Source organism: Cricetulus griseus, chromosome 4 (genome assembly GCF_003668045.3).
Source record: "Cricetulus griseus strain 17A/GY chromosome 4, alternate assembly CriGri-PICRH-1.0, whole genome shotgun sequence".
In the NCBI taxonomy this organism is placed as follows: domain Eukaryota; kingdom Metazoa; phylum Chordata; class Mammalia; order Rodentia; family Cricetidae; genus Cricetulus; species Cricetulus griseus.
Window position 1 is genome coordinate 100,801,477 of NC_048597.1, and position 22,647 is coordinate 100,824,123.

General features: G+C 50.3%; 1 protein-coding gene across 1 annotated transcript in view; it reads right to left on the bottom strand.

Annotated features, from left to right (window-relative positions):
- Nucleotides 1-6,397: 6,397 nt before the first annotated feature.
- The window catches only part of Rph3a (rabphilin 3A), a 49,657-nt gene continuing 33,407 nt past the window's right edge, over nt 6,398-22,647 (bottom strand). Inside the window, exons 8-20 of the mRNA XM_035444566.1 lie at nt 22,494-22,646; nt 20,580-20,666; nt 20,095-20,157; nt 18,881-19,075; nt 16,531-16,610; nt 14,883-14,957; nt 13,607-13,716; nt 12,747-12,873; nt 11,719-11,775; nt 10,979-11,133; nt 9,263-9,344; nt 7,227-7,323; nt 6,398-6,528 (exon numbers count right to left, since the gene is read on the bottom strand). Coding sequence (XP_035300457.1) covers nt 6,398-6,528; nt 7,227-7,323; nt 9,263-9,344; nt 10,979-11,133; nt 11,719-11,775; nt 12,747-12,873; nt 13,607-13,716; nt 14,883-14,957; nt 16,531-16,610; nt 18,881-19,075; nt 20,095-20,157; nt 20,580-20,666; nt 22,494-22,646 — 1,412 coding nt within the window. The remainder of the gene's footprint in view (nt 6,529-7,226; nt 7,324-9,262; nt 9,345-10,978; nt 11,134-11,718; nt 11,776-12,746; nt 12,874-13,606; nt 13,717-14,882; nt 14,958-16,530; nt 16,611-18,880; nt 19,076-20,094; nt 20,158-20,579; nt 20,667-22,493; nt 22,647) is intronic.

The following is a 22,647-nucleotide window of genomic DNA, read 5'->3' on the forward strand; positions in this document are numbered from 1 at the left end:
AGATCTGGCTTTGGGGAGTTTCTTTTTGTCGAAAAGCCATTACACGGCAGGTTTTAAGAGCAATCTGTATATGTTGGAAAAAAAGGGAAACCAAGTTTGGAAAAACAGAAGGCGGCGATTGGAAGAGCTCCATGTTTTTCTTTTTTTAAAAACCACCATAACTGATTTTAATCTTCTTCTAACTCTAGACCTGCAACTCTAGGGTTACAGAAAATTCTTACAGAAAGCCCAGAGTTCCCAAAAGGCCCCTCTCCTACTCATATCCCCTCCTCTCTCCGCTGTGGTGCTGGAGTGGCAACCCAGGGTACCCTAGGATAAAGCACAGTCTGTTCCACTGAGCTCCCCGGGGGGTTTTGTTTTGTTGGTTCCACTGAACTCCCCGGGGTTTTTTGTTTGGTTTTGGTTTTGGTTTTGGTTTTTTGAGACAAGGTTTCTCTGTATTGTTTTGGAGGCTGTCCTGGAACTCGCTCTGTAGACCAGGCTGGCCTCGAACTCAGAGAAATCCGACTGCCTCTGCCTCTCAAGTGCTGGGATTAAAGGCCACCAATGCCCAGAAACTCTCCGGGTTTTAAGGCAGGAGATGAGGCACAATTCACGGGATGGAAGCGGGGACTGGACAGGTCAGCATTGGGATTTTACAGTGAACTGTCTGGCCATGGCTAGGTTGACGTTCAGCTTTTGTGTGGCGGAGGTCCCAGATGCACACTCATGAAACCACCATCCAAGGTGTCATTCAAAACCGTTTCAATGTCCCACAAACCCCTGCCTCCATCTCTTCATCTCTTGTTTAGATTTTTCACTTTGTTGGTGTCGTTATCTTACTGTGAGGCCAAGGCTGGATTTGAACTGGTAAGTGCCCCACATTGGCCTTCTCATGATACAGGGCTAGGCCACTGGGCCCAGCTATTCCCACACTTCTCCTAACTGGCTTATTAGTGTTTTCTGCAATATGTGTTGACTTATGCCCAAGGCAAAATATCACCACAGGAGCTGGGCCTGTTGCAACCTTAAACTCTCATAATTCAGCAAGACTATGTTTATCATGTATATGCTTCTGTAAATATACAGATACAGACCGATGAGAGGGTGAAGAAAGTGTTCCTTAGAAAATCAACACTGTGAGGCTGGAGAGAGAGCTCATCACTAAGAGCATTGTGGATATTGTACAGACAGTACGTAGATTTTGCTCGGGAACACACATACATACAAATAAAAATAAAAAGCACTGTGTGTGCTGGTTCACGCCTTTAATCTCAGCACTCAAGAGGCGAAACTGGTAGATCCTTGTGATAGAGGCAAGCCCGGTCTATATGGTATCTTTTAGGCTAGCCAGGACTCCATAGTGAGACCCATCTCAGAGAGAGAATGCTGGAGAGATGGCTCAATGTTTAAGAGCTCTGGCTGCTCTTCCAGGGAACCCTGGTTCCATTCTCAGAACCCACATGGCAGCTCATAACCATACACACAGACACACACACATACAGACACAGACAGACACACACACAACACAGAGAGAGACAAACATACAGCAACACACATACAGACACCAATAGACACACACAGACACACAGAAACACACATATACAAAGACACACACACACATACATGCATGCACTGTTAGGATCAAAAGAGGTGATGTAAAATTGACTGTGACCGTGTTTTGTTTTGTTTTGTTTTGTTTTGTTTCAAGGCAGGGTTTCTCTGTGTAGCTTTAGAGTCTGTTCTGGAACTCACTCTGTAGATCAGACTGGTCTCAAACTCACAGAGGTCTGCCTGCCTCTGTCTCCTGAGTGCTGGGATGAAAGGCATGTGCCACCAGGTCCCATTGACTGTGGCCTCTTACAGGAGCAGAATTGTGCTTTCACCAGACTACTGAAGGAAGCAGTCTCTGGTGGAGACTATGTGCCAGGGCCCAAAGGGCTTTAGGTTTTGTAGGATATAAATGGGACCTTGAGGTGGAAGAATTCATCTGCAGGCCTATTTTCTGCCTTCCCAAGCTGGTGAATTTTGGTGGAGTCCTTATGTTGGCCTCCCTAACTGCCTCTAAGGTCAACACTGCATCTCTTTCTGCCGGAATCTGTGACAGCCTGAGGCTTCTAAGTTATTAAACCTTTGCATACCCCTAAATAAACAAGTAGATAACCAAGAAAGAAACCCAGCACTGCTGATGGTCCTGGAAGTCCAGCACTCAGAGGCTGATGATGGATAACAAGACTGGTCTAGTTGGATTCACTACAGAGCGTAAGAAAAGGAAGCTGCAACAGATTGAGGAAATGAATGGAATGAATGATCCTGCCCAAGGCTGTGGCTGACAACACACTTTCTGGGAGAAAAGTCACAAAAGCAGGAAGCTGTGTTAATTTTGGATGAGTTATTCCAGGTTGGGGGTCAGCCTTCATCAAAAAGTGTCATCTAAAATTTTTTGTTTTGTTTTGTTTTTTTCAAGACAGGATTTCTGTGTAGCTTTGGAGCCTATCCTGGCACTCGCTCTGGAGACCAGGCTGGCCTTGAACTCACAGTGATCCACCTGCCTCTGCCTCTTGAGTGCTGGAATTAAAGGCCAGCGTCACCAACGCCCGGCTTTTTGTTGTTGTTGTTGTTAGTAGAGTGTAGCGGCTCACGCCTTTGATCCCAGCACTTGGGAGGCAGAGGAAGTTGGACCTCTGTCTCTTCAAGGTCAGCCTGGTCCACAGAGTGAGTGCCATGATGGCTAGAGCTCAGTAAGGAGACCTTGTCTTGAGAAATCAACAACAAAATGCTTGTTTGCCACCATATAGATTCTGGGAACTGAACCTCAGTCCTCTACAAGAACATCCAGGGCTCTTAACCATCTCCCCAGTACAATCTTCTTGGCCTCATTGGGATCCTTCTTGGTGAATCCTGAGGGAGCTGTGATGCTGGAGGATCTGGCACAGATGCCAGGATGGGACAACAAAAAACCAGTTGAGGGTCCTGAGCAGATCTAGGCGAGGGTCAAGCTAATTATATTTTAAAATATTCTAATACATTTATTTCAGGTGTCTGAACATGTGGGCTCAGAGGACAACTTGTAGGCCACCAGCTCTCTCTCCTTCCACCACGTGGGTCCCAGGGATCAAACTCAGGCCATCAGTCTTGGCAGCAAACACCTGGACCCATTGAGCCATCTCACGGACCATTTTTGTTGTTTTGGGACACAGTCTCATAGGCTAGGCTCCTGACCCAGACACCTGAGTGCTAGGATTATAGTGTGCCACTATGCCCAGCTCATCTATTCATCTTCCATGCCCTCCTGTGTGTCTTAAAGAGATCTGATGTGTCACTCAACCCAGTGAGGCAATGCCCCTGGCCAGAAGCTGAACTTCAGCCTGGAGACAGCTTTCTTCGGTCAGTATAGAGGTGGGAATTGACCAGATATGGGAAATAGTTTCTAATTTACACTGTTCCCAGGGGTCAGCAGAGTCTTTGGAGGTGAGGAGAGCATGGGTAATTTAAAAAGAAACTTCCCAGGTGATTCCAGGAACTTGACCAAATGTCCTGGAAGAACTTGGCCTTGGGAGGAATGGACCAGCTGGAGAAGAAGTGGCTAGATGGCCTTCCCAATAAATTGCTCTTGTCTTTCAGGGACATAATATAGGGATCCTCTTGAGGAGCCAAGGGTGGTCATGCACACCTGCAACCAATCTGAACATTCTAGTGGTGAAACTGGAGGATTAGGAGTTTAAAGCTAGCCTAGACTACATATGTCATCCAGGACAATTGGGGGGTGGGGAGGGGGAATTTTCTAGAGTTATTTATCTGGCTTTGGGGATCATTGAGAAAGTGGAATGTGGGTCTATTGGTGAAGGCTCCTTGTGCGATGGAAGGTGGTAAAACACAAGGGTGGTGTTGGATTGTCTGTGCGATCCTTAGTTACTGTCATTATGTTGAGCGCTGGCCCGAGAGTCTGGAGGCCCAGCTCTCTTCCATTCCCAGCTTCCTTGGGTCTTTGTTTCCTCATCTGATTGATAAATGAATGGATTGAACAGGTCCCCGCCTAAGTCTAGGTTCCGGTGTGTGGGGGTGTATGTATGTATGTATATATGTGTGTATGCATGTACATGTGTGTAGCTGGTGGTCGGGGTAGACAATGGTGCCTTCCTCTGTTGCACTCTTATTTTTGGAGGCAGGGTCTCTCCGTGAACCTGGAGCTCACTAACGGGGCTTGACCATCGGGGCAGTGAACACCAGGGCTTCTCCTCCTCCTGCCTCTTCCTCCCTGGTGCTCAGATTACAGTCCCACACCACCATGCCCAGCTTTATTGTGTGTGTGTGTGTGTGTGTGTGTGTGTGTGTGTGTGTGTGTGTGTGTGTGTGATGTGGGTGGAGCATTGGGCCATGACAAGCCCAGTGTTGCAGGGACTGAAACCACGTCTCCAGGCTCATGCAACAAGAACCTTTACCCAGTGTGCTGTCTTGCTGGTACACAACTGGCTCTTCACATAGGTTCTAGGGATCTGAACTCAGGCTCTCATATTCCAGGCAGGCTCTTAACTGACTGAGCCATCTCTGCAGCCCCCAGGATATCAATATACTTAATCTCACAGTTGTTGGCACTTCTCCGAAAATGGGAGGGTGGGGATGAAGGTATGCCCCATTTGGTGGGCTCCCACACCTGGCTTCTAAGAAGATGGGGGTCTGGGTTTCCTGAGCCCATTTGCCTATAGTCAGGATGAAACCAGCCAAACAACATAGCACCTCTGTTGATTTCCTTCAATGCACCCTGATAAACTGCTTGTGTGATCCACAAGCCATTACATTTCCTGGTAGGAAGGCAAAAGAAATGTCTAGAAACCAGCAAGAAGAGAGGTAGGACAGCCACTTTCTCAGATATTCCTACTTTATTTTTTGGCTACATCAGTGCAAAGTAAAGGCAATGGGCATCGTGCATGCACCCAGGGGCGAGTGTTCTACGTGGAGGGGCAGGTTGTGTGTGGGGGAGGGCATCAGGGCGCTTCGAGCAGGCTGCATTCTGAGTCCAGAGCCAAAACCAGCATCAGGCTTGGGCAATACAGCCAGCATGCTTTCTCCTAAGGGTGACCATAACAGGGAAGTGAATAGAGCTTGGGGACTATAGGGACTAAACAGAGTCAAAGGTAAGGGGGAAAATGGTAGCAGGAGATGGTTAGCCACCTTGGGGTAGACAGAGCCTGATTCTAGAAGAGAGTCATTTCAGGGGAACACAAGAGTCCCTCAGCAACAGCACAAGTTACTGAGAGTGGGGAGCATCCCAAGGAACATGGGAAGAAACAAGCAAGGCTGAGTTGGGAATGAGAGATTTTAGTCTTGTCTGACTGCCTCAGTGGGGGAGGCGGGGGAGAACTGGGTTTGAGACACTGACAGGGAAAGACTATCAACATGGGAAAAACCAGACTTTTCTTCTCGTGCGTGGAAGATGGCCCGCTCCAGCCTTGATGAACCTTCCTCTTGATTTGTGATAGACAAGAAGGTCCTGCCCTGATTAGAGTTAATACTGCTATTTGATCACCCCCAGGAACCTTAGGGAAGAGAGAGTCAGAACAGAGGTGGCTCTGACATGTGGTTCCTTTGTTCATTGCCAAAGAGTAGAAGGGGAGAAGCAAGGGGCCTGGGAGGAGGTCCCCTCAGATCCAGAGCTCTGTGCCACCTGTGCTCATTTGTGGAGCCAGGGACAAGAAAGAGATCCAGGACCTCAAAGTGTCTATAGTGCTGGAGGAAGGCTGCCATGCACCCAGGCTGTGCCTGCTGCAGCTCCCAGGCCCAAGGACAGCCAGGCATGTCAACGGGAGATGTCACTTCAGAGTTGTGGGGCCCAGATTTATCCAGTTTGTAAGGTTGCTGACCAGGCTGGCAAGGGGCACGGGGGAGAATAGAAGAGAAGCAGTAGGGCAGACGGGCATGATGGTGGGTGAGAGGTATTGGTAGGATGGAAAATAGCAAGGAGGAGGGAGGTGCAGGGAGAGAGGAAGGGGGATTCGTTTTCCTGGAAGAGGGGGTGCAGGTCCTCTGTATATTCTGTGTGTCTATCTCCTGGTGTGTCTAGAGTTGGGGGTAGGTCTGATTGTTTTGAGGGGTCAGAGGCAGCATCAATGTACAATTTCTGCCCCCTGCGCTGGTCCTTACCCTAAGGGTCTGCCAATGCCCAAGGGGACACACAGACAGGACACAAGGAATGACCTTGTATATGTTCAAGGTCAAAGCAAGCCCCTTTGTAAACAGCTCCCCACTCCCACCACCCCATCCCAGGGACCAGAGAGGGCTGGCATACAGATCCTGCAGCCCAGGGAGTGGGTCTTTGGCAGCAGTCTGAAGTGGGGGAGATAGCAAAGGCTCAAGGGTAGCAGGAAGGCTGAGAGGGGAAAGCAGCTGGGGTGGAGACGGGAGCACGGGGCACTAGGTCCTAATCACTGGACACGTGGTTCTCGTTCTGCAGTTGGTGCCAGCGTTCAATTTTCTTGTCCTTGTTCTTCAGACATTCATACCAATGTTTCAAGCGCTCACCTTTGGCAGAGATCCCCAGCTGGCAGCCTCCTGGAGATGAGCAGAGAAAGGAGGGAGGGGTAGGTCAGTGGGGAGGGATACCGTGTCCAGTCATGTCCCCAGACTCAGGAGTATAATTGGAAGAAAGATGCCCACCAAGTAGTGACAGCCTCACCCAGCCTCTAAGAGGAGGTCTGTTGCTACATGACTGTCATCATTATTATAATCACTAACCCTCTGAAACCTCAAGAGCCGGCTATGGCTCCCTACTGCAGCCACAAGCCAGAGCCCCAACAAATCCTTGCTCAGCTTCTCCTCTACTTTTCTGCCTTTGTCTCCACATACTAAGCATTCACTGTCACTTCCCAAAGGGTCAATTCTGTCCTTATCCCTGCCTGGAATCTCTCCCTGTGCCATGTTTATGACTTTCAAACCTTGGCATTTGGAAGAGCTGGTGAAGTTAAACCTTTCATCTGGAACTTGCATAGAGATTAAGGAGGGGAGGCTCCCTTCTGACTGCTTCTTGCAGAGGGTACACGTTCTACTCTCCTGGGTTTCAGTTAGTCTGCTGTGGGTGTGTACCCTCTTTCACCTAAAGGCACATCCAGGTGGGATTAAAGTCAGGACCCTGAGCCTACAGAACTGCTGGAAGGAGGGGTGGTGTGAACATCCCCCTCCCAGCCTTGCAAAGCATCCTACAGGTGGGGGGAGACAGATGAGGGGCTTATCCCCAGAGCCAGGGCACTCACCAATGTAATCATTAGATTTGCCGATGTCGTAGTCCCATACTGAGATATCCAGGGACTTTTTAGCCAGGTCGCTGTGTTTGATGTCATAAAAAAACTCCTGCAAACAGCAGAGGGAGGGTTTAACTACAGAGTGAGTTCCAGGCCAACCAGGGATTGGGTCAAAAAATAAACAAACAAAAACCCACCAAGTGGACAAAAGTGTCTTAAATGTCATCATTTTAAAAACACACGCATGTATTTGTGTGTGTTTGCACACCATGGCTCACATATAGGGGTCAGAGGACCACTGGTGGGAGTCTCCTACCATGTAGGTCTCAGATTGCAAATGCAGGCCATCATACTTGGCCAAAAGGCTCATTACTCACTCAGCCACCTCTCTGGGTCTACACCATCATTTTCATGGTGATATTTAATGGCTGTTGGGCTGTAACCTGGTCCCTCACTGTTGGGTGTGTACGCTGCCTCTAATTTCCAGTCATGAATGACACCACCAGTGGCATCCAAGGGGCAGGATCACTTCATCCATCCATGATGACTAATTTAGGACAATTTCCAGGAAATACATTTCTGATTCTGGTGTATACAGTGATATCAGGTGAACTATGAGTGAACTGGCTGTAAACTTACAAGTGCATTCTATTGTTGCTTCAGAAAAAAGTCACTTCTGAGGCCGGGGGGGGGGGGCAAACGTCTGATGAGATACCTGTTTTGTTTTGAGACAGTGTCTTGGGGGGGGAGCTCATTAGGTATCCCAGGATAGCCTTGAACTTCTGGACCTCCGTCCTCAGCCTCACAGGTCTGCCCCTGACCCACTTGTATTTCTTATTTGTGACTTGTTCAAATTCTGAGAGAAGGTAGGGCAGGCTGCAGTGTGGGTCTCCTGTGTGAGTTTTTAGATGCTGGTTTTCAAAAACCATCATAAATGAACTATATCATACATTCCTCCCCCCACTTACAAAGCATAGTAGAATCCAGTATTAGCCAGCTCAGAGGCAGGCCAGAGTAAGAGCACACAGGTGGGACAGCCCACGGCAGGGGTGGGACCCAGGGCTAGGGATCCAGATCAGCCCTGGTCTCCTCACATCTGGAGAGTGTATTTTTCTCTTTGTTTGGGGTTTAAGATGGAGGCTGTCCAGGTGAGTGAGCTTACAAACTCGGCTCCTTCCTACTCCTTATTCAGTCCTTTACTGATGGGACAGACACCTGTACCCCTCCTGCCTGGCTGGCTTATCAATTGGTAATGGAGAAACAGAGGTTCATTGTGAGAGGGAGGGACAGAGGACTCTGGAAACATAGGGGAAGCTTGTGTGGAAGAGGTCACACTGGTTCTGTTTTGAGGCATGGATAGGTATTAGGAAATAAAAGGAGCTTGGGATAAAGATATCCTTTATTAGAAAAACACCAGCCAAACACAAGCCAGAGTGTGCCAGGGGCAGCAAGGCAGGCAGGTCAGAGAGAAGGGGCTCCCATGTGCCTTGCAGCCCCTTAAAAACCTATCACGCATCATCTTGACCTCACCTTGACCACGCCCTGTTCCCTACAGATAAGAGTTTGTCAGAGAGGAAAAGAGGCACAGGGTGGTACAGCCACGGAAGAAGGGGACAGCAGGTTCAGATTCGAGTTTTCTGCTTTTCCATGGAGGAAGGAGCTGGGAGTCTACTGCACTGGTCCAAGTGTAACATGAAGAACACAGGGGAGGAGGGAGCATCCGTGAGTACCCAGTGCTCAGTGGGACTTAATAGGGGGATGTGGAGGTGTCCAAGCCTGCCCCTGCCCTCATTCCTGTCATCACAGCCCAGGAACGGCACTGGGATGAGTTAGTTCAGTGTCTGAAAACCGGCTTCCTCTCTGCGGTGTTCTCAAGCTGCTGGCTTTGTCTGGGACAGGGAGTCTGTCCTTTCTCCTTTTGACATGATGCAAGCCGATCTACTACAAAATGCTCTTTTGGGGTGATTAGGAATATTCTGGGTGGGATTCATTTCTCTCTCACATGCAGGAAGTCTCTACCAGTACTCCAAAGGAGGAGTCCGCCTTACCTCATTAAACTCAGGGTTCAGGGTTTTCTTTTTAATCTGAGTCTTGTGCTTGGCTTTCTTCCCCATGTCCGGTTTCAGCCAGCTGGGAAGAGACACCCGTATATCAGAAAGTGACCTAACACTGGTGACATCTTGAATGGTGGGGGCCCTGCTCTGAGCACCTCTGGTCATTCTGCTGCTCAACACTGGCTTCCTGTGACCTCGGGGGAGAGTTTAAAATCCTCCCAGTGTTCATGTAGTTGGGTCCCAGATTCACCCTGCCACCCCCTCTCCCATCATGCTCTTTAGCACCCCTTCCTCATCCTCCTCTCCAGCCCACAGCCTTTGCCACAGCACTGTTTTCTCCAGCCAGGAAGCTCTTTCTCAGAGTAGGCACAATATTTATCACACAGTAGGTGCTCAACCAGTATCTTGTGGGTGAAAACAAGTACTTTGGAAGTGGGACGGGACATTGTGTGACAGACACTAATGATCAGAGTGGCTGAAGAACATTCCACCAACCAAGTCTGCTTATGCTCTTATTGTGGTTTCTACAGGAGTGAACAAAAGTCTAAACACACTCTCAGGGTGGGGACATCTGACTCCAGTGGTTGATAGTGGAGCAGCTTTGACAATATTACTGGAATAACCCCAAGTCTGAGATATTTTGGGTGTTTTTTCCAGGACAGGGTTTCTCTGTGTAACAGCACTGGCTGTCCTGGAACTCACTTTGTAGATGTCTGACCTCCTGAGTGCTGGGATAAAAAGTGTGAGCCACCACTGCCTGGCAATTTCGTGTGTTTCTATAGTGAATTTGAATGAAGCCACTATATTTGTATCTTTGGGACAGAAATGGGAGGGAGAGAGAGAGAGAGAGAGAGAGAGAGAGAGAGAGAGAGAGAGAGAGAGGAAAGGAGAAAAGAGACAGAGGAGAGGAGAGAAGAAGAGAGGAGAGAGAGAAGAAACGGAGGGGAGAGAGGAGAGAAGAGACAGAGAAGAGAGAGAGGACAGAGACAGAGACAAAAGGAGAGGAGAGAGGAGACAGAATATAGACGAGAGGGAGATAAGAGAAGAGAGGGAGTAGATGAGAGAGTGAAGAGGGAGAGAGAAGAGACAGAAGAGAGATGAAATGGAGAGAGAAGAGAGGAAGAGATGGAGAGAGACAGGAGAGGAGAGAAAAGAGACAGAGAGAATGGAGATAGAGAAACAAGAGAGAAGAGAGCAAGGAGAGAGGAGAGAGAAAAGAGTGGGGAGAAGAGGGAGAGGAGAGAAAGAAAAGTGATAGAGAAGAGAGAGGAGAGGGAGGCAAGCAAGAGGTAAGAGGGAGGAGAAGGAAGAGACAGGAGACAAGAGATAGAGGAGAGAGAGAGCCCACCTCAAGCTTACCTCTTTCTTCTTCCATCTGCACCTGAGGCCACACTCAAAGGGATGTGGCCACTAGCACAAATACACTGGCAAGGCTAGATGCCGTAAGTGGGATCACTATGCCAATCCCTCTAGGAAGGGACAGTTACAAGGGTTTCCATGTGGCAGGCATCACACTGGCTGGCTTCCTGACACTCCAGTCTCACCTTCAGTCTGTTCTGGGCATAGTTTAGCTGTGTGACCCAGGGCAGACTCCTTCCCTCTCTGCTCTCAATGGCTAATAGTGGAGGTGTCTTTCATCCTCATCCTCCCTCTCTCAGGGTCTGAGCCCCCCAACCCCCTCTCATCTCCCAGCACTGCTGTTTGACTCACAGCTTGACGAAGGGGTCTGAGTAGCCGTTGGCATCCATGGCGGCCAGGTGCACACAGCGGATAATGCCCACGATGAGGCCACCCTGCTGTGTGCTGTACATGAGGGACACCAGGATCTTGCCACGTTCCTCTATGTCACCAATTCGCTCCACCTGCTACGGGTGGCAAAAGGCAGTGTGGGGCTCAGAGAGGCGGGAGATGTGGACAGTTAATGGTGGGAGGCTGCCGTGGAGAGCGGGGGGCGGGGGGCAGCGAAGGGGGTCTGTCAGCACCACGGACAGTGGGTGCCTCTGCCTGGCTGGCACAGGAGCTAGGCTCACACATAGCACATTAGGCACAAGCTCAGTTTGAGTCAGACGTGACCAGAGCCCTGACTTGGAACATTCTTTGGAGCTGGTCTCCATCCTGGTCCCTAACCTTGACAGACGCTGACCCTGGTCTCTGACCTGACTGGCCCCATGTTCCCACAAAGGGATGAGCATACCATTGCTTTTAAGTGTAGAGCCAGTGGCAGAAGCCATGTGAAGTAGGCCCTGGAACATAGGTATGCAAGAATAGGGACAGTCCCTTCTCCCATGGTCTGTCCCTGGGGGTGAAGGACATTCCCCCTCCCACCATGAGCCAGCAGGTCAGTGACTGGGGGGAGAAGAGAGAGGAGAAGGAGGGAAGAAGAGGAAAGAGAAGTAGCCCCTGGTAGTCTCAGTAGAGCCACTGCCACGTTTCACCCACAACCAGCTTACCTCCTCCTCGTAGAGTGCCATGCCACGGGCTGACCCAGTGGTCCCTGCACGCTTCATCTGTGGGAGGAGACAGAATGGAAGGTAACTTAAGGGTTCACCCCCTGCTGAGGGAGGACCCAGAACCACAATGGTGGGCTCTCCAAGCCCAATGGGACAGCCCCACACTGTCCCATTCACTGTTTACACAGCATTAACTGTCACGATGGGAGCAGCAGCCATGTGTGAGCTTTACTGCATCCCCCAATTTACAGAAGGTGACACCAAAGGTCAGAGAGGACCAGCAGGCTGTCCAAGTGTTGGGAAGCCCACATATAAACCCCAAGTATTCATTCACTCGGGCTGCATGGTTCAGGGCTCTTGTGGTCTGGCCTACCAGATGTCTCTTCTGTGTGACTCTGGGGTCCTTCTGATGGACCCCAAGGCTCTGAGGAGCAGGGTTGTGAACTATGGGTTAAACTCAACCTCTGCCCTATAGAGCTAAGGACATCTGGGAGGAAGGAACAGCATTGACGAGACCACCGTCCTTAGTGCAGCACAGTAAGGTGGAAGGAGGCGTCTCCTCAGACACCAGTCTACCTCTGTGTCCTGGGACAGCCATGTCCACTAATTTAGCAAGACAGGCATACCCAGAAGCTGGTGATGATGAAGACATGACTTAGCCACTTTCCTGAGCAGCTGGATTCATTGAGTGAGAAAGAGAAAGAAGCCTGAAGAACCAGCTGCCACCAGACAGGGTCCCCAAAAGACACCTCATGCCCAGGACTGGCTTTCATGACTTACACAGTGTGAGCCACACTCCCAGTTGGCTGTAGAAGCACAACCCAGTGCCTAGTAAAACATCCTTTCCTGGCCATCTAGCACAAAGAGGCTGCAGGTGCACCTTCCATCCCGAGGCTTCCCTAGGGGGAGCTGGATCTCAACTTCTTGGGTGTCCCTGGCTTTTGCTCCTGACCCTAGGTCACCCCACCTCCGCCTGGTGCTCTGCACTGCCACAGTCCCTGCCTGATGCCCACACAGCCAGCACTCACTGGGATCACCCGCTCCAGGCAGATATTGAAGTTTTTCCTCTGGTTAGCTTTCAGCTTCTTGAGCGAGAACCTGGTCTCACCAATGAACTCGTTGTGGCCAAACTTGTCCTCATCGCACACAGAGATCCTGTCGTGGACCAGAGAGAAAGAGCAACGGATACTGAGCCCCCTGTGAACCTGGGTGAGGGGCACTGGGTATGGCCTCAGTTTACCTGCAGTCCAGTGAGTGACTCAGTTCCCAGACTGAGGGGTCTATCCCTCTCATGATCCCATATAACCACCATACAACCCGAGCTAGAACATTGCAATGCCAGAGGTCCTCAATCAAGGTCCTTAACTAGACCCTCCCTTGCCCTAAGAGACCCACCCACTCTTGCCTGCAAGGAGCTATGCACCTGCACTTGATCCTGTGTAAACAGGACCACACAGTGCACACCAGCTTTTCTTGAGACAAGGACTTGGGAAGTAGCCCAGGCTAGGACTTGTGATGTAGTCCAGACTAGATTCAAATTCACTGTTTAATCCAAGACAGCCTAGAATGCCTGAGTCCCCTGCCTCAGCCTTCTGATTACTGGGATGATAGGCATGCACAACCCTGCTTATCTTATCTACTGCCTGCTTATCTACCCTTCCCTGTTGCTTTGTCAGCAACACACTTGTGGGTTTTAGCTATGCCTGCATCTGTGAGCTCTGCATCCAAACACATTCAGGAACAAAACCCTTAAGTCAGTGCCGAGCTTGTGTAGATGGTTGTCACAGCTGCCTGTACATCACAGGCTGAGCGCTAACCATAACATGGAAGGCCCCCTGCATTTACAGTTCCCCCTAGAGCCCCACCCTCCACTGCCACCTGCAGGCACCTGAGTGTCTTTCTCTGCATGTCCTCCTCTGTAATGCCATGGTACTGCAGCGTCTCGTTCCATACAGGGTTCCGCGTGTTGCGCAGGGTCTTTGTACGAAGCTTGTTGGACTAGAGCCCCCAAAACAGACAGAGGGGCACCCATCAGTAGAGACAACCTGGAGACCCTCCTTGGACATCCCCTTAAGTGAGGCAGCTAGGGCGTCTTCCATGGAGACAGACATGGCTTACAGCGGAAATGAGGCCACTCATTCTGAGGCAGGGGCATGGAGATGTTTCCTGAGTCCTCAGGCAGGGTCCTCCATGCCTGCGAGTCCTCAGAGGAGACAGCCTGCTTTCCCTCCTCCCTCCCACAGCACTGAGGAGGAAAGCCACGGCCTTGACACAGTAGGCAGGTATTCCCCCGTGAGGAACACCTCCACCCAAAAACAAACTTAAACATGGAGCTCACTAGGTTGCTCAGGCAGGCCTTGAACTGGTGACCCTCCTGCCTCAGCCTCCCCAGTCTCTGGAGTCATAAACCTGTGCCCTCAGGTCCAGCCTTTTGAAAAAGTAGCACAAAGTTTTTCATTTTACTCCAGGAGAGAAGACTAGAAATACAGCTACAAACACAAGAGGAGGCCAGATGGTCCTAATTCACACTGATGTGGAAGTCAATGATTGGACTTGATAGGTTCTGATGGGCAGCAACGGTCACCAGTGAGCTGGAGGAGAGGAGGGACCATAGCATCACTAGTCAATCACAGCAAGGGGTGGTGAGTATGCCCTTAGCTACTCAGAGACAATGATGAGACAATGTGTGTGTACCTGTATGTGTGTGCATTCATGAATGTATGCGTGTGTATGAATATGTGTTTCGTGTGTATATGCATGTATTTATGTATACATGTGTATACACATGCATGTGTGTATACATGTGTTTAAATGTATATGTACATGTATGTGCTCTCTCTTACCTTATTAGGTATTTGAAACTCACAGGCATGTATAACAGGCATCGTCCCATGAACACAACGCACAGTGCTCCCTCCACTTCAAAGGAGCACTGGCTGGGACTAGCTGGAGGGCAGGAAGACTATGCTGGCACTGGGGCCAGTGAAGGTATCTGCATGTGTGTGGCTGCCTCCCTCCTGGCCTTTGGCAGCTGCTGGGCTCCAGTGTTTTGTTCTGGGGATGCTGCCTCTTCCCTCACTGTGAGGGCTTTGCCTGTCATGGGATGGGGTGGGGACTTAGGCTCTAAGTGGAGAGCCAGTGCAGAACCCAGGGTCGCTGAGTACCTTGCTGGCCCCAGGCAGCAGGTGCAACTTCACATAGGGATCCGCCAAGCCATTGGAATCCATGGGCTTCAGTCCCTGAAAGAGGAGGCGGTGGCACAAGATTGTTAGCCACAACAGGGGATGACATCTGTCTCACCCAGCAGGCACAGAACAGAGGGATGCTGTGCCATTGGAATCAGGTACAGAGTTTAGCAACATACCACTCCCTAGCTGTGTGGCCATGGGCAGCTTTCTATGCTTCTCTGGGCCTGTTTCCACACTATTGAATGGGGGTGGGGAGGCAGTTTTAGCATAGTTGCCCCTGGGTGTTATAAAAGGAATGGAGAGGACATCCCAGTATAGTTAGCAGAGAGGAGTGGCTGAGGACAGAGACATTCCTGAATCCAGGACCTCACCTCTGCCTTCATTTGAGACCTCAGTTTCCCCACTTTACACTGTCTGTCCCTCCTCAAGGCCAGGAGAAAGTAGTTTTAGTATCATTTTCTGAGATGAGTTAAACTGACCTTGTTCACCTGGGCAACCCTCAAGGTTTTGCACCTCAGACACCCTGTCCACCCACCCAGACTCCATAGGAGTCCCACCTGTGACCTCAACTTGCTCATCTAATTGATGGAGCCGATGAGGTCCACAGCTCTGTGGGGTTCAGAGAGTAACAAATGAAATCTTGCCTTTGAAGATGGGCCTCCTGTATTCACGGATGTAACCCCAGGCATTAGTTGCTGGCCTCAGTTTCCCCCCCTGACTAATGGGACTAATAAAAATGTCTCCCTCACCTGGTCACCAAAATAGCTGGGAAGAGAGTAATATATACCTGATCACCTCGCTGTAGTGTCTAGTATACAGTAGGGGCTCAATAAGTGCATGCCAAAAAGTAGTTTGGGCTGGAAGGTGCATTGATGCAGGAGTTGCTTTAAGCATGTTGGTTCTTGTTTATCCTCCAAACTGGAGGACAGGAGTGAAAGGAAGGCTGTGTCATTTCCACCATAGGCTAGCAAGCACAGAGAGGGGACTGTCCTAGATACCCACAAATGGCCAGACTTTCTGCATTTGGTTTTCCCAGCATGCCTTCGAGGAAGGACGCTACTGTCACCCCAGAGTCAGAGATGGTCAGCCACCTTCCCTAGGTAACACAGTGAGGTGTCCTCAGCCAGCAGCCACTCCAAGGGAATCTGGTCCAGATCTTGCTGGGTTTTTCCTGGGGTCCCAGACTTAAGTTCACCCCGGGTCTCCCAAGGTCTGGAATTCATTAAGCCCACATTCCATGCACCCTGCTGTGGCCCCTCCCTCCCCACAAAACCACCTTAGTATCCACAGGCATAGTTCCCACCTCACTGCTGCCCCGGCGGACGACTACATCAGCAGGAGACAGAAAACTCAGAGTCACCAAGTCAGGCTGTCTTGGTGACTCCTGAAGTGTCCTCTCTGCATGCTGTAGGTGGCCTAGGTGACCCTCACAGCCAAGCTGCCTCCTACTCCCAGGAAGCAGCCACAGGACCATTCCCCCCCACCCCCAGAGGAAGTCCTCCCTACGGAAGTTTGCCATGGCTGGTGACAACCCTGTTTATAACTCTGTCATTACCACAGAGCAGTGACAGCAACCCCCAAGTCTCTTAGGAAAACCAGAGCATCCCCAGGGGTCCCCACACACCTTTGCCCTGATGATGGTACACTGCAGGTTGCTGTTGTCTTGGTCATAGAGAAGGCTGAATTCCAGGGCACCCAGTGTGGCTGCAGGCGACAGAGACAGGAGTCAAGAAAACATCTGTTTAGTCAATCCACAAACATTTCCTGGGCACTTACCAAGCCTCAGCTGGGTACTGGGACCACAGGAGAGAGGGAGGGCAGGCCTTGGTCTCATACTCCATCGTGGTAGACCTAGCTCCTAGGAGCCTTCTGCAATCATTTGTGTACGTGTAGTGACTGCCTCCCCTGTCAGATTGAGAGCGCCCTGAAGATAAGAACTAGGGTTCTTGATTAAACACCATGTTCTGACTGTGTGTGAAGCGCATAGTAGGTACTGCTGTATGTGCTGCAGGAACAGACGAATGTCAGCATTTGCTGTTCCTTTGCTGGGAATGCTCTCTCTCTCTCTTAATGCTCACATGGCTTACACCCTCTCATGCTCTACAACTTGGCTCAAAAGTCACCTCCTCCAGAAGCCCTCCCTGATTGTGTCCTTGAAGCAGACACTGGTGAGGTCACTCAGCATGTGATGAGCTTATTCAAAGTTTGACTCTGCCTCCCCTGTGCCCTTTGTTCCCATGTCCTAGTGTCTGAAGAAGTTGAGACACCTGACATGAGGTCAATAAATCCTTGTCAAGCAAGTGTGAACCAGAGAGAGGCCAGGCTTGCTGTGCCCAGCCCTGTGACTGGGCTCATGTCAGGGAAAGCCGGAGGCTGAGAGGCCACACTCAGGTGATGGAGGACTGACAAGCATCCAGGACAAGGGTGGAGGAACAGTACATATGGAATTCTGCTGGGGCTGGCAAGGCAGGCGGGCTCCCCTCCCCCCTTCCTGAGACCCCATCTCTGGAGAGCCCCCATGTCAAAGGGGATTCCTTCTAGATCATATAATGTGGCCTTCAAGTGACTGAAGCCCTGCGATGAGCTGCCAGGCCCTCCACTCACTGGCTACGCTGGCTAGTTTTATGTCAACTTGACACAAGCTAGAGTCATTTGGGAAGAGGGAACCTCAGTTGAGAAAATAACCCTACCAGACTGGCCTGGGGGACATTTGCTTGATTGATGGGGAGGGCCCAGCCCATTGTGGGTGATGTCATCCCTGGGCTGCTGTTCCTGGGTTCCATAAGAAAGTAGGTTGAGTAATCCAGTAAGCAGCACTCCTCCATGGCCTCTGTATCAGTTCCTGCCCTATTTGAGTTCCTGACTTGACTTCCATTCTTGATGCATTACAATCTGTAAAATGAAGTTAAACCCTTTCTACCTCCAGCTGCTTTTAGTGATGGTGTTTATCACAGCAATAGAAACTAACTGGCCATTTCTGAGTCTCAGGGAGCCTTTCCAGGACTATATGCAGAATGAGAGGAGAGAATGTCCCATTCCCACTTGCTAGGGACAGGAAGTAGTGAGTGTGGAAGGCCTAGTGGGAGGGGAGGCCCACTGGAGCTCAGCTCCACCAGCGTCCTCTCTCCTGGCCTACACACTTTGCGGTAACATTGCTGACATTCCTCATGTGTGCTCAGCACAACACGATCGTGGCGGTGTCCAGGTTACCAAATACTTTCCCTGCGGTGTCTCAGGTTACCCATCCATCAGCCCACAAAGGAAGCAATAAGGGCTAGGGGTCCAGACCAGGTAGCGCCACCTCCCAGTAGCATCCAACAGTTTTGCTGTACTGACTGCTTCAGCCATAGCAGACAAAGATAAGTTAGGTCTCTGTCTCTCTCTCTGTCTCTCTGTCTCTGTCTCTGTCTCTCTCTCTCTCTCTCTCTCTCTCTCTCTCTCTCTCTCTCTCTCTCTCTCTCTGTGTGTGTGTGTGTGTGTGTGTGTCCCCAGGCCTGAATTCAAGAGGGACCCAGTAGGTACCTAATAAACCATTGAGCATCTAATGATCTAGCAGGGATCCCAGTCATGAAAAAAAATGACTGCTGATAAACACACATTACTAGACTTCAGGGACTCGTGCGTGTTTGAAGGGGTTGTATGCCACCAGATAATTCTGTTTGGCACATGGCCACATGGCTGAACCTCAAGAAACCCCACAAGAGGCTTCAAATGACTCAATGATGCTCCGCGCTACCAACTATGGCCACATGATGGCGCTCACCAGCCATCCCAGCTCTGGGGAGTGGATGGCTGTAGTGCTTTCCCAGCAAACGCAAAGCCCTGGGTTTGATGCCCAGAACCACGGGATTTTGAGGGTCCACATGTTAGCGGTGAGGGGGCATACTGACTCCAGAGTCCTATTCCCACCCCATCCCCAGTTCAGTTTCTGGGTGACTTTCCCAACATGCCCTACCCCACCCCCAGTCACCTACTTGCTTCATCAGAGTCGTAGCTATTGGCTTCCTCCTCCTCCTCCTCTGCAGGTGGCCGCGGCTGGCGGGCAGGGGCCGCCTGGGAATAGGGGCCTGCAGTATGAGGAGCTGAGGGGAAGCCCCCTGAGGGTCCTGTCCTCTCCTCCCGGGATGGGGCGACAGCCCCTGGATAGCCAGAGTCACTTGGAGGAGCCTCTGTGGGAACACAAAACAGGGAAGAGGCGATCAACATTCTGGAGGAAGCTTCCAGGATGCAGGTTCCCGGACTACACTCAGAATCAGGGGTCCTGGAGTCTGCATGTGACCGCCAAACCCCAGGAATGATCTGGATAAAAGCCAGACAGACCCCACGGAAGTCAGTCAGAGGTGTAGACTCAGCCAAAGAGCATGAACCTTAACTTCAGTTGTGTGATATAGGGTCAATTACTTAACATCTCTGAGCTTTAAGTTTTCTTATTTGTAGAATGAGAGTTACCAAATCCAAAGGTGCTTCTCTCTCTGGCAATCAGTATTAGTTGTATTAAATAATGAGAGTTCATTAAAAAAAAAAAAAAGCTACCTCGTAACCATGACAACCAGGCACCTGAGGCCTGCATGTGGGTCATGGAATAATCACTGTTTGCTTATCATGGGCCAAAAATTCCCCAGGCTTCACAAGAAGTGGTTTTTGTTTGGTTGGTTAGTTTGGGGGTTTTATTTTAACTATTTTTTAAATTGTTTCAGTTTGTTTAATCTTCCTAACAAGACTGTAAGGAAGGTCCTAGACCAACTCACACTTCTTAGAAAGAAAAAAACAGGGGGCAGTGGTGGCCCACACCTTTGATCCCAGCACTTGGGAGGCAAAGGCAGGTGGATCTCAGTGAGTTACAGGCAAGCCTGGTCTGCAAAGTGAGTTCCAGGACAGCCAGGGCTACACAGAGAAACCCTGTCTCAAAAAACCAAAAACCAAAACCCCCCAAACAAACAAACAAAACCTGAAGCTCAGAGAGGTTTAGTTATTGGCCAGGAGTAACACAGTTGGAAGTGAAGGACCAGGGGTGGTGCCAGTCTGGACTCTGAGCCACCAGAACTGGCTTGTCAGGTGGACAGTTCAGGGTTTAGAAAGTGGGCTGTTTAGGCTTCAACAGACAGGTCTTGGAGTACAGGCTGAGGAAATGTGTTCTCGAGGCTGGGACATTTCACACTTGGGAGTGGCTGGGACAGTTCATACTTGCCTGCACTCTGCTCTGGAAAGCGTCCTCCTGGCCCAGGAGCAGCCCTGCTGCCCCCAGCGGGGCCTGTGAGGGGAGGGAAAAGGGGTGGTGATGAGGTCATACTTCAGGTGTCCATCCCTCCCCTCACTCCACAGGGTGGACAGGAGGCAGACAATGGTGTGCAGAGGTTCCTGGGATGTCGGGGACTGGTGGGGGGAGGGGACTGGCATTGGAAAAGCCCAGGTCCAGCCTCAGCATGGAGCTCTTCCCCTGAGTCCTGCTTCTTCTTCTGAGATATGGAGGAGGTACCACCAAGGCGCAGTCCTTTCACAGTGGATAGGATGCTGCACCCACCCCTCTACCACCATCCTGCCTTAAGCACAGGGCCTCCTTCACCCCAGGGTCTAAGAAGACCTCAGGACTCTGCCTGTTTCAGTCCTGCAGGGTGATGGGACTGGGGTCACTGCTGGGGGACACCGGAGCACATGGTGCTGCATGGCAGGTACCTGGCTGCACAGGCTGAGGTGGTGCCGGGCTTGGCATTGAGACTGGGGCAGGGCGGGAGGCCTGGACTGAGTTAGCCCGCCTCAAGCCTGCAGGAAAAGAAAGGAGACAGCATAATTCACTCACACACACACCCACACACACACACACACACACACACACACACACTAAAGCATCAAATACAGAGAAAGCACGAAGGACAAACTTCATGTCCCAGCTTCTTGGCCACTCAAAGCAGAGGAAGCAAAAGAGAACAGACTAGTTAGGCTTCATCAAAACTAGACCCCTGGTTGGGAGGTGGGTGATGGTGCAAGCCTTTAGTCCCAGCACTGGGGGGAGGGGACAGAGGCAGGCGGATCTCTGTGAGTTCCAGACCAGCCTGGTCTATAAGAGCTAGTTCCAGGACAGCCTCCAAAGCCACTAAACTCCTGGAAGTCAAGTGACACCATCCACAAAGAGAACAAGTAATCCCCAGGGGATGGAAGCCATTTACAAATGACACGGTGACAAAGGGTTGGAATCCTTGATGTAACCCAACAGCAACAGAGTCCAGTTTAAAACACGGGCCAAGAGCCAAACTAGACATTTCAATGGAGAATCCAAGTGGGAAAAGCCAAGTACCATCAGCTTTCAGGGAAATGCCAATCAAATCTATGGTACCACTCTGAGATACTGATTCATACCCATGGGGGTAGCTAGTTCTTAAAAACCAACCAACAGCTGAGTGTGGTGGTGCACACCTTTAATCTTGGCACTTGGGAGACAGTGGCAGGTGGATCTCTGTGAGTTTGAGGTCAGTCTGGTCTACATAGTGAGTTCCAGGCCAGCCAGGGCTACACAATGAGACCCTGCCTCAAATATAAAAAGCAATTAAACAAAAAACCAGCAGCTGGGCTTACTGGCTCATGCTTGTAGCCTTAGTACTCAAATAGGCTGAGACAGGAGGTAAACTCCAGTCCAGGCTAGCTACAGCAGGAAGCCCTGTTCCCAAAAGCCAACCAAGCAAGCAAATATACAAAACAATGAAACAAACCAGTCACACTCACTGACAAAGGTACATAGAAACTGGAACCCTTGTGTATTGTTGAAAGAAAGATAATAGTAGTCTATACTATTTCGGAAACAGTATGGTGGTTTCTTAAAAAGGTTAGATATAAAAATGCCCAACATTGTGGTATTCTCACTTGTAGGTATCTACTCCAAAGACTGTGAATAGATATTTGTAAGAGACATTCATAACAGCACAATTCACAAACAGCTAAAAGTAGTAACAACCTAAATGTCCTTGGACTGAATGGATAAATAAAATGTGGTATGTCTGTTCAATGGACTATTATGCCTTTCCCTCTCCCTCTGCTCTTTCTGTGTGTGTTGGGGGTTGGATACAAGAGATCACTGTGGGTCCTGAACACTTAGCTACCACGTTGAGGCCCAGCCACCCACTATAAAAACAGGGATGCTGTCCCAAGGCTCAGATAGTTTCATTAGAAACAAATGTTCCTAGCATAACACTCTTTGTTTTCAAAGTCAAATGAACAAGACTCTCCTCACTGGACATTTCATAGTAATCTACTTCTAGTGGTCCCAAGAAGTGGCCCTGATAGTGGTACCTGTCATCAGTGTTGTCCTGGCTATATTGTCCTGCCCATTGATAGTGACAGCAGAAGCCACAGGGGAAATTAGATGGACTTTGCTCAAAGCTAAGTGGCCTTTCTTCTCATTTTGGGAGTCAAGCAAAGCTAAAACTCATGTGGTTTTCATATGCCATGCTGGGGCAAGAAGAGTCTTGATCACAAGTATGATATCTGGAGCTAGAATTGTGTGAATCCTTGACTATAGACCAGAACAGATGATGGGAACAAAACATGTTATATAGTAGGTGCTCAATAAAGACAGCACATGCCCACCTCGCTTACCTGCTGGGCTCTGGCTGGCGTCTCCAGCACCCCCACCATGGCCATGGTCCCAGCCCTCAGAATCCCGGGCAGTCGTACTCATTCGTGCCTCAGAGGCCCTGCGCATGGGAGGCCCATGGCTTCCTCGCCCAGGAGCAGAGGTGAGGTCGGGGCC